This window comes from Anas acuta, chromosome 1 (genome assembly GCF_963932015.1).
Source record: "Anas acuta chromosome 1, bAnaAcu1.1, whole genome shotgun sequence".
Taxonomy (NCBI): domain Eukaryota; kingdom Metazoa; phylum Chordata; class Aves; order Anseriformes; family Anatidae; genus Anas; species Anas acuta.
The window spans coordinates 38,443,238-38,455,846 of NC_088979.1; the positions used below are offsets into that span (position 1 = coordinate 38,443,238).

A 12,609-nucleotide genomic window follows, 5' to 3' on the forward strand; every position below is an offset into this window, starting at 1 on the left:
TTTATAACTTGCTAAAAAATAATCGTCACATTGGATGAGTAATGTAAATATCATTGTCTTTTTATCTGTTAAAATTGACTTGTATTACTGCATCCTCCTTAATTCTGCTCCATGTATCTTTCTGTCTGCCTTCAGACAGTTGCTTGGGAAATCATCCTGACTACTCTGCCTTTATAAAGAGTTTGGCACAGATTAAGTAACACTAAACAAATTTAATCTATACCTGTTTTCTATTTTCTATTTGGACAAAGAATTGGTGATAATAAAAATAAAGGACAATTGAAAAAAAAGCAAACAAAACAAACAAACAAACAAAAAAACTTTGGTTTAATTTTTATCAGTCCTTTCAAACTGAAAAATAATAATAAATAAATGGTACCCAATTTTCTTAGTTGAAGAAAAAAAAATAGAACTCGAATGAGGAAGGTGTCCATATCATTCCATGTTACCAATAATTTTAAGTTATGTTTAGCTTCAGAGATACAAAGATAGCAAACTTAAATAAGGGTCAGCTGCCTTCTCATTTTGTGCAGTGGTATTGTTTTTATTTGTCAATATTTTTTATTATTTTTTGGGGGGTGCTTGTGTGAGTTTTATACAGAAGTACACACTATTACAGATTGAACAAAATAGTTGTGAATTAAAAATGTGTATTTTTACTGAGTAGAGGTTTAAACCTGTAGAGGTTTAGGGCCAAATCCAGATTACATGGAAAAATATCCCTTTGGATTGAGGTATAATCCTCAGTGTTACAGGTATTTATTTCCTGCTGTTTTTTTGTTTGTTTGCTTGTTTTGTTTTTGTTTGTTTGTTTTTCATGGGTTTTGTTTACTTGTTTCTTTGTTTTGTTATAATAAGTATTTAAATGTTGGATAAGGCTTTAAGCATCTAGAACTATAGTAAAAAAAAAAAAAAAGAGAGAGAGAGAAATTTCACCTGCCATGAATTTAAATCATATTTGCTTGTACTCCTCCTGCACAGGTTGACATTCAAATGTCAGCACATTTGAATTGAGGAAACTGAATGAGGAAACAGAAACTGCCATTTCTGTAGTAATAGTCACATCATTGTGATTATTCTTATTTATAAGGAAGGAATTTTCTGTCTTTGATAGGATTTTTTTTTTCAAACATAGTCTATTTAAAAAGGCACATATAATTTAAAATAGTTGGTGTTATTTGGGTTTGTAAATAACTATTCTATTTCTGTTTTTAATATGGAACCCAGTGCTCTGAACTGTTGATACCTCTACTACCTCTACTTTGAAAATCAGCATGTTCAAAAATAGGTTATTTTTTGTTGTTACTTCTTTTTCGGGGTTGCTGGTTTCCTCTCCTCTCCTCTCCTCTCCTCTCCTCTCCTCTCCTCTCCTCTCCTCTCCTCTCCTCTCCTCTCCTCTCCTCTCCTCTCCTCTCCTCTCCTCTCCTCTCCTCTCCTCTCCTCTCCTCTCCTCTCCTCTCCTCTCCTCTCCTCTCCTCTCCTCTCCCCTTTCCCCTTTTTTCTCCACTGTACCACAACAAAAACTGTTGTATATCCATACTTTTTTTTTTCTTGTAAGAAAATATTTGCCATGTTTTGATAAGACTTTTTTTTCTATTCTCAAATGAAGGACTGAGGTAAGTGCTAACCTTTCTATATGCTATAGCTGTACTATTACAAAGATTCATGACAGTATGATTATTATATATGTTGAAGTATGTCCCTCAGCATTTATCATTTCTTCTATATTCCATTCTGATGAACCAAATATTCTATATGAACCAAATGGACCATGATATGCTTGTAAAAATAACTAGAAATTCAGAATGAAGCAAAACAAAACAAAAATGAACCAACAACAAAAGAAAGGAGAAATTAACAGGAATAAAGTCCCTGTGGCATCTCCTGAAGAACTAACACAACACAACCATGAATTCAGAACACTTATTGCAGGAGCTGAATAACTAAATAATGCTGAAGTGGCAAAGTAGTAACAAGGATAACTGATTAAATATTTATTCTGTCAAAGTTATCAAACACCCCTCACAAACTGACATAAGTACTGCAATAAGCAATGCATCCCTAGCCCATTTTATGCCTTTTATATTGTGGAAGGAAAAAAAAAAAAAAAGTGAGCTGCTGTATACAAAAGAATAAGGAAGAACAAAGAAAATGTTTATGGTTTTGGTATGAATAAAATCACCTTCAGATCATCTAACTGTTTTTTGTTTGTTTGTTTGTTTGTTTGTTGTTTTTAAGACTGAAATTTCAGTGTGGCATAAGTAACTTTTGCTTTATTTCTGTAAGGACTTTTTTTTTTTTTTCCGCATGCTATTTATTTGTGTAAATTATCTGTCATGCCTTAACAAAAACCATCTAGGAATGCTTGGATTTGGATTTACTTTGCGTGCAACTTAGATCTTATTAACATTAGGAGTCACTCTGCTAGTTTGATGGAGGTGACATGATACTGGTACCTGCCAGGCATTGACCAACTATGATAACAAACAGTTAAACAGCAATAATTAGAGATTTATCCCTTTAGTTCCCCCAACTAGCCTACCAGGAGAATGCTCTGTTACATCATGAAGGCACAACACATTAAATATTCTGTGGTTATGGTCTAAAAACACTTGTGTTACTACAACATTAATTCAGATGAAGATCAACACAAATGCTGCTGTTTCAGTAATACAAACTGTCTTAGGTATAGACACACACTTGCCCAATTAGAAAAACATGATTATTGTATTTTGTTCCTGTATAATTTCCTCCATATATTCTGTCTGAGATCAATGTCAGCTACTACTCGTTAAATGCTAGACTGCAGCTAACTTGATCAAGGATTTCAAATTAGCATCTTTCCCCCATACCTGTTCCACCAACAAAGACCTAAATATTCTCTCTTTTGCAGTCTCCCTGTTTTATGAAACAAAATGGAAGTTAAATAATAATAATAATAGTAGTTTGCTAATATTTTAAGCCCTTACATGTACCCTTTCATTGCTTAATATTTCAGGAGGAAAAAAAAATGAATTAAAAAAAAATAAGGCCGGCATCACTTGCTACTACTTAGAAAGAAAAACTTTTTTTTCTTTCCTTTTATTTTTTTTTTTTTATTTCCTTTCTACCAACACCCTTCTCTCCCACCTCATCAATCATTTTTTGCATTTTAACACAAGTTCTTTGAGCTCCTTGGAACGTAGTGTGTCAGAGAGAATACTAACACAGAAACACCATCACTGAAAATGAAAGCAAAACAACAGGAAGCAAATGAAAGAAAGTAAAAAGCAATTGTGAAACACCGAAATATGCTACCATATCTTTTCAAGTGAATGTTATAAGTACACGAAATTTGTAAGTAGTAATTGTTTCTATTTACAAGTATTTGAACACTGATTGACTTATAAGTGTCCACTAACATGGTTAATAGCACAATAGGTTTAATGTTTACAGTTTCAGTTGTTTTGTTTGCAATATGATCTCAAGTATAATGGTCCCAGCATAGTTCAATGACAACAAAAGCACAATTTTCTAACTGGATATTCTTTTTAATCATTGCAATACACTGAACTTTCTTGCACTCTCACTCTCCAAATGCATCTTCCGTTGTTCATAGCAGCAGTCCAGGGTCAAAACAAATAAACAAACAAAAAGAATATTTGCAAACTGGAGAGATCGCTGCAGATTTTAATCAGGTCTATTTAACAAAATCACACAACTAGTAGTAACACTCTTTCCTGTTTCAGGACATCATACCTTCTACGGTGCTAACATAAAGATATGCATATCTCTAGTAGGTGAAGAATAGTTCTAGAGGTCTACCTAGTACATAAAGCTCTGACACACACACACAGTATTAGGAAGTCTAAGTAGGCTAAAGTCATTGGTCCAAAGTGATCCTTTCTTATAGCTGGTGCTCCTTTGGACTCTCAACAGCTCCCGAGGCCTGTTTATAAGACTTCAAATTGGCCAGAGGAATGTCAGTCATGTGATTACCAGTGTTGAAGTGGCCCTCACTGGAACCATACTGCTTTCGGTCACTGAATTGGTTTCTGTTGCTATCTTCTTTCCAGGTCCTGGTCAATGTGTGTCCATTAACTAGTTTGTCCTTCTTAACCCATTCTTTCTGAGGTGCAAAGGTAGAGAGAGGAGACTTTGGCTGTTGGTACGATCCCAAGCTGGGAGGCATCCAACAGTTATCTGAATGACCCAAAACCAGGCATTCTTGCGTGCACATCTCCGTAGCTTCAGCTAATCCTCGTGGTCCTAGAGGCCCATCTGTAGAAGACAAAAAAAAAAAAAAAAAGGGGTGGGGGTGGGGAAAGGGGGAGGAAGAGGGCGGAGGGAGAAGAGAGTAAGAGAGGAGAGGAGAAAGAGAGGGAAAAAAAGACATAATATTAGATTGTGATATTTTTTATTACATGTGTACATAAACGTCATAAGAATATTAAAGAGTTTGAAACAAAATACTGCTCTCTTTCAGGTAAATCTGTTAATGTTCATGGTAAATTTTAGATAAATTTTCATCGCATTGGGATGGCTGCTTTGTGGGGCATGTGTTCTCTATATATACAGTCTCTGAATGTAGGCATATACATAGTATATGTATGCATATACAGTTTTCAAAAGTGGAAATGCAGTTCTATTAGCCCTAAGTTATCAGTCTCAAGTCCTACTTTGAATAAATATAACTCCTCTATTCATTCATACTTACTGAAAACATAGATCTAGGTGGGTGAATACGTCAGTGGAAGTAAGTATAGCCTTGCAGATTTTGAGTGAGAATTTATGTTCCTAATAAAATTCTATAGTCTTCTTTAATGTTCTGCTCTGCTTTCAGCTCACCTTATGCCTGTAATGCCTTGGCAAACTAACAGCCTACTTCAGTCTGAGAAACACTTTTGTTATCCAAAAATGGGCTGCCCAAAGGAATTCTCTGAAAAATTGTAGCTTCTACTATTTTACTAATTCAGATCAGGGTGCATAATTCTAGATAGCTACCCATAAAGCTCTGATGTACACTCCCCAAAAGTGGGAGCCAAATTAAACTGTGCTGGATTTGATATGAAACCATGAAACACTACAAAGATTGTAATAGAAAACAGATTAAAAAACGTGATTCTTTTGGCTATTAACACACATCTCAGCAAAAATAAAATTAAAGGGATAAGAAAAAAATAAAACTTATGTAAATCTTGTTCATGATAAAGATCTTTTCTCATAATTCTCTGTAAATGAGGAATAAGAGACCACAGGAGGCAGAAATGAAGACTGCTAATGCACTATGAATATGAAATATCCACATCATTTTTCACAACAACTGAGGACACAGTTGGCCAGTTGCAAACATCTTGCAATCTAGCAGGTCAACCATGTCTTCAGCAGCACTAAATTCTTCTAAGTCTTACTGCATTCCAAAATGACTGAACTTTCTCATCTGACTAGAATGGGTTTATAAGCCAGTAAAAAGGTAGAGAAACCACTTCGTGTGTCTTTGTGAGATATTTCTCAATATCTGAGATAGATATGCTTTGTCATGATTTGGTAACTGTATTGCAATTTTGAGCAAGAATTTTGAGACTTCTTCCTGTCTTTAGAATAAATCAACTGGCTAATGTTGTAGATATTTGAAGAGTTAAGGAGACATTTTTCCTTGATTAAACATCCCAGTGACAGGAAGGAAATTACAGATTGATTTTTGAGAAAGAATTTTAGCAGGTAGGAATGAATAGTGAAGTTATAAAGCATCTTTAAAAGCAGTACTAATCAAGAAAAATGTCAGTGGTGTATCAGCAAAAGTGTCTTTACAATAATATAATTGAGATGCAAAATGATAAGTGAGGACACTTTAACAAAGATTTCTGTTTTACAATGCTAAAGAATATTTCATTCTCTTGTACTCCACGCATGTACATTAAATTACTCTTAGTAATATGCCTTTTTCTGATTACTCAAATTATCCCAATTAATTTAAAGGAAATTACTATTCTTTCAGTTTTTGTTTGTTTGTTGTGTTTTTTTTTTTTAAATTGTAACATAACAACACATGGTAGTCATTTCCATAGATTATCAACACACTGCTTTTACACACACATTGAGAATGTAATAAAATATATTTCTGCATGTTCAAATATAACTTGTTGTGTTATTTCTGAATAGCTCCTCTTTTTGAATATCTGAAGAATACAGTGTTGAAGTGACAAAACGCAATCAGCCGCAATCTATTATTTCCAACCTGCCCACTCTCACAATATACTGCTGTCTTGCTGACCAAGGAGGAAAGGTTTGACTGGGATTTAAACTTTCAATACATAAAGAATGCTCACCACAGAATAACACATTTCAAAAAATACAGTGTATTGTCTCTGTGCTTCCAATTTGCTGTGGAGTAAGAAGTAAACAGTAGACCCTTCACTACTACAGTTCTGAAAGGGATAAGTTTATTTTTCTGCTTAGTTAAATACATTTCAAGAGATAAGGCATTTATTTCCATTTACAATGTATGATTAATCAGCTGATTTTACTTAGGATAAAACATATGTGTCCCTCTAAACTACATTAAACACTTTTTGGGGGAAGATCTACTTCATGTATTTTGCTTTCTTCTTTAACAGTTCTAGGCTGATGATGCCATTAAGCTAAGAATGGGCTTAAATATACTTTGCCTTAGTCATATTTAAGCTGTTAAATTTTATGGAGAGCTCTGAAATATTAAGATATCTATTACTGTGAACAACAGAGAATAGGAATGGGATGACAATGCTGAGATGATCACCTAATCAGGAGGAACAGTTCCTTTTTCCGCGGTCATTGTTTTTGTTTTTGTTTATTTGTTTCCAAAGGTTTGGTTTGGCTTGGTTTAACAAAGAACTGCTGTCCCACTTGGACTGGTGCACACATCCTCAACCATTCAAAACTCCTTATGCAGAGATTTCAGCTAAAGCCAAGACTATCATAGCCCCTCTAGGGGATGAATTATAGTTTTTGTATGAGTGTAGGTCACATCAAAAAACAGCTGTAAGCAGAGTGAGACCTCTGCTCTTAGAAGGGGACTAGGAAAACCAGAGTAACACTTGCACACTTGCTTTAGCTGTATAATCATTCAGATAGCTGTGAGGTATGGTGCAAGTTTGCACACACCTCTACTTATGCTTGTACATAGAAATCTGTGAATGAAATACATATTCAGACTTGGGAACAGGTTCACACTCCTACTCATGTCAGTGTGAATATTTTCAAATACTCTGACTCATGCTATCCAATCTGTAAAATACAAGGAAGATTTACTTGCTTTATTAAAATATTGTGAAGTTTAAGTTTCTAGAAGGCCTTGGAAGGGTCCATCTAATACATAATTAAAGCTAAATTACTTTAATTACTTTTGTTTTAAACCATCACAAGACAAAAAGAATTCCACAAAGTTTTTTTGTTGTTGTTTATAAACATAGATTTCTTTAAGCAATCTATTTTACTATTGAGCTGCTACAAGGAATGATCGTTCTGTCTGGTTCAGGAGTAAGGCAGCTTCATTCATTATGTGTGTGATGTCTGTCATATCTGATTTCCAGTTAAGTCCCTTAGGTACAAACACGATGTTTTTGTAAATGTTTTTGATAATAATGTGGATTATGAGAATTTAAGGAACTCTACAAGTATCCTACTGTGAGATTCTGGAAGAAGAAAATAAACAGATATGTGTAATTTTTTTTTTTTTTAAAGGACCACACACACAAAAAAAAATAAATATATTTTCTTCAAGGAATAATAATCACATATACAAAAAAAAAAAAAGATATTTGGGTTTTCTTTAGCTTCTGTTTTGTGTAATTATGTTCTCAAGTATAAACATATTCTTTTCTCAGACTCTCATTATTCAGATTGCTATTCAATAGTATGAAGTGAAACAATCATGAGCAGTACGATAGGAGAGAGATCTTCCATGGGTAGCTTGCACTGAAGAGTCAGCTGTTTTGTATAGAGAAAGCACAATGTTGACTTAATAGTAATTATCTTTCTCCACCAGCACAGCTGAACAATAGCTTTCACCCAATTTTCTAAAGTTGTTTCATTATCACATACAATGACACCACTTAAAAACCTGTTCTTGCTGCTTTAATTTTATAATTGAATTAATTTGTTTTCTTTCTCTCCATAAAAATGTCACTGAATTTTCTGTATCAAGTCTTTCCACACTGAAGTACTTATTGATATGCTTTTTTCAAAGTTTTTGTTCTTTGAACAATCCGTATTACATGAAGCTGGTTATCAGTCTTGGCTGCTTGAATATATAATGACACAAGTGCTGATAAAACTGTACAAGCCATCTGTCTCTGGAGTTAAATGTTTTGAAAACAACCACAAAAGTGCATAACAAACACTCCCTTAAATTGTCTTTGTAAATATTTATATCAGGTCTTACCCAAAAATGTTTTTTTATTCTTTTAATAGCTGTCAAGCAGATGTATGACTTGCTTCCTCAAAAGCAGACAGGTGTAAGAAGGAAAATAATGTATGCCACTAAGTAGCTAGTCATATCCTAATGGTGGAATTTCTGTGTGGTCTTTTATCTCTGTTTATTATACCCTGAAGCTAAATTGCTGTTTCATTGATTAACTTACTGCTGCAATTAGCAACTAGCTTCTGGTGTGTTGACCAGCTGCTTTTCAACCTGTTTCTTTAAATTCTCTTCCTTAAAGCTGAAAGTTAGAAAATTGTTATCAATGCTGAAGGAGTCAAGAGGAGTCAAGACTGTGAGATAAATTAAGTTCATTAAGACAGTTTGATTTTTTTTTTTTAATGTTTTCTTTTTGGAGGTGTTATCATTAAGTGCATTTGAAAAATAGCTGTGTTTCAGGCAATCATACTTATTTAACTTTTTGTATTACTTCTTAAAAAAAAAAAGCAACAATAGTAGCAATGATATTTTCAGCTCTATTTAACCTCAAATACAGAGAATTATGTGTTTTGTTTTGTTTTTTTCTTTAAACTTTCATAGGCTACTTTACTAAATGACCTTTTCTGAAACTGCGTGTCTTTTACAGCCTTTTCCACATATATTGGACTCAAAATGACATTTCTGCATTTCATGGAGATTTTACAACTGCTATATGTAATAAATACAGAAACTGTAAACTAGTTTATAATAAATATGTTATTTTCACACTTTTTTTTCTCTTAAGTATTATTGAAATAAATGAGAACCTGTTCTTTATTTCTAGCCTGGTTAAATGTTAAAAAAAAAAATATTTTTTTAATAGACAGGGGAAAAAAAAAAACAACAATATTTTCTATATAATTATGTGAAATACTTAAGTGATCCAAATATTTTCCACTGAACTGTAGATGTCTACGATTCAAACTATAATTCCAAAAATTGTACATGATGACTTCTTTGACTTTATCAGATTAATTTTGCATTGGGAGATTATTCAAGTACATGAAATTCTGCTTCTGCACAGAATTGCCTCAGTCTTCTGATGACTGAAATGTTTCATGCATAAATCTACTCAGGGTTAAGAAAGTAAATGTTCCCTTACCTTTATAATAGAATATCTCAATGTGGTTGGCATTTTAAAAGCACAACAAACATATAAAAACAGGTTGTAATTTTGAACAATAGAGCAATGCAAGCTAGTTTTTCTTCCTTTAGTTTATCCTGACAGGCAGATTACAGAAAGGTTTTCTGCCTTTTTGATAGTTTGTTTTGTTTTTCAGAACTCACTTGTATTTAAAACATTTCTGGAAATGTGTGAGGCACAGCTCCAGTTCCCTTTTCTTTCTGATAGATTCAGATCCCTCTCTCCTACAGATGTATAAAATCAATGTCAATCTTGCTAATAAGAGCTCTTCTGAAAAACAAGAAGCTTTTCTGTATTCCTTTCTGCAGAGATAGTATAATAAAAGGGAATACTGAAATTAGTAATCTACTGTTGAAGTGTTTTTTAACACCATGATTGCTATTAGAAATTATTATGAATTTTCTGTCTTGAGTTCCATTCACCTATAGTTCCTTTCATTGTAGCTTTTGAAGTGGAGTAACCATCTCTAAGCTTATTTTTGTTTGTTCTACTTCCTGGATAATTAATTCTATTACTGTTTACAAGTTACATCTCCCTCAGTAATAGCTTTGTTGTCATCATGTTATTTTTAACTTACCTAACTTTCTGTGACCATCTCCAATTACTTTTTTCTTTTTTTTCTGAATACATACATGTATATACACATCTATGCATTTCCATTTGTGCGTGTTCATGAAGTACTTATGTACCATAGAATCCACACTTTGAAACACAGGCAGGCTGGACTCATTTTCAGTTCCTTGCATTTTCAAAGGCAAAACAACTTCCAACACTTGATCTTTAAAAGTTTAGCTTTTTATACAGTATTTTGGAGACTAAAGCATTTGGCTTCCTAGACCTGCTTACTTAGATGTTCCTTAGAAGGAATTTTGTGGCCTGTTTTGGCGGACTTGAACAAAAATGCTGCTTTATCCACTCCACTGTTCAACCAGATGCAGAGCAGGTGACAGAAGGCTGTTTGTGCGCTGCTACATCTAAGTAAGTACACTTAGAGAAAGCATATAAGGAATTTCAGCAGTGTTTAGTAGTTTAGATTTATTTATAATACAACAAAGTGTTCTAAACCAATGTTTCTAAAAATAGTAAGTTCAGCTTATGAGTAAGTCTTTCTACCTCTGCCATCAAACACACATTTGAAATTAGTTCAGTTGCATGTTATTACCTTACTGTTCCAGTTCTCTTACACCAGAAATTCTTTAATACTGAATTTATGTGGGACTCAATACTCTGAGACATCTCTGAGTAAGAATGTACTTCTTTATGGTATCTCAGTTTGGTAGCTTGAAAAGTCACAGCGATTTAACCAAACTCTAGGACTCATTTGTCCATATAAGATAACATGCAGCCCATTTCCCAACTCAGTGGAATACACCTTATCTGATTGTAGAGTTTCAGAATGGTTTTCCAAGAAAAGGGGTGGAGTAACCATCCCTGGGGGTGTGTAAGGAAAGGTTGGACCTGGTGTTTAAGGGCATGGTTTAGTGGGTGACATTGGTAGTAGGGGGATGGCTGTACCAGATGATCTTGAAGGTCTTTTCAAACCTTTATGATTCTGTGATTTTTAATAGAGATCAAGCTTGCTTAGGTTTGTCTTGATTTTATTAATAGATAGATGAACTGACAAAGATGATGTTTGGGACCATTCTGCAGGCAAGTCAAAACTCTCTGAAATCAAAGGGGCATGGTCCATGCAATCAAGGGTATAGGAATATGCCACAGGAGGTGCTCTAAAGCAGTCATGGTCTGGAATAGAGCTGAGCTGCGGAGTGATTAGCTCAAACCTGTATAATTCTATGCTCCTCACTGGTCATAATAATCTAGCTCTGTTAGTTATCACAGACTGCACACTGCCTATGTTCAGATCTATATGCCATCTTATTTTTTATGATTTAACTGGATGAAAGCTTGTATTAAAAAAGGAAAAATACCTTTAATGGGTAATTTCCTAGTTCTTTCTGTTATTAAAATTCTATGTATCATCAAATATAAAAACAAAAATGTGTTCTGTATAAACTTTTACTGAAGAATGTAGCCAATTGTATCACACTTCAGAAATATAGAATATAAAATAATCTGCTTTATTACTCTGGTTTAATGCATACTGTCATTAAAAACAAATAAATAAACAAATAAAATTTGTTTTCCACACTGATATTAGGGGTGCAGATAGTAATATTAGAGAATGAGGATGCCAATGCCATCTACTTGGACTTCTGTAAGGCTTTTGACACAGTCCCACATGACAATCTAATCTCTGAATTAGAAAGATACGGATTTGAACAGTGGACCATCTGGTGGATAAGGAATTTTCTCAGTGGTCGCATCCAAAGAGTAGTGGTCAATGGTTCTATGTTCAGGTGGAGGCCAGTGGTGAGTGAAACCAGTAGTTTTCAATGTTCTCGTCAATGACATAGACAACAGGACTGAGTACACCCTCAGTCAGTTTGCTGATGACACCAGGCTGAGTGATACACTTGATACCAAAGAAGGAAGAGATAACATTCAAAGAGACCTGGGTAGGCTGGAGAAGTGGGCCCATGTAAATCGCATGAAGTTCAGCAAGTCCAAGTGCAGGGTACTGCACCTGAGTCAGGGCAACCCCATACATGAGTACAGACTGGGAGAACAATTTATTGAGAGCAGCCCTGTGGAGAAGGACTTGGGGGTTTTGGGGGACAAAAGGCTTGATTTGACCCAGCTGTGCACTTGCAGTTCAGAAAACCAACTGCACCCAGAGATGCATCAAAAGAGGTGTGACCAGCAGGTCGAGGGAAGTGATTGTCCTCCTCTTCTCTGCCCGTGTGAGATCCCACCTAGAGTACTGCATCCAAGCTTGGGGGCCCCATCACAAGAAAGATATGGACCTGTTAGAGTCTGGAAGAGGGCCACAAAGATGATCAAAGGACTAGAGCACCTCTCCTCTCATGAACGGCTGAAAGAACTGGAGATGTTCAGCCTAGAGAAGAGAAGACTCTGGGGAGACCTCATTGAGGCCTTTGAATACTTAAAGTGATCTTATAAAAAGGATGGAGAAGGGCTCTTTACTTGG

At 34.6% G+C, this 12,609-nt stretch overlaps 1 protein-coding gene across 4 annotated transcripts in view; it reads right to left on the bottom strand.

Annotated features, from left to right (window-relative positions):
• Positions 1–2,258: 2,258 nt before the first annotated feature.
• Positions 2,259–12,609, bottom strand: part of PCDH9 (protocadherin 9) — a 722,486-nt gene continuing 712,135 nt past the window's right edge. For all 4 annotated transcript variants that reach the window (XM_068675921.1, XM_068675903.1, XM_068675913.1 and 1 more), the window contains one exon: positions 2,259–4,260. In XM_068675921.1, coding sequence (XP_068532022.1) covers positions 3,887–4,260 — 374 coding nt within the window. In that variant the 3' untranslated portion in view covers positions 2,259–3,886. The remainder of the gene's footprint in view (positions 4,261–12,609) is intronic.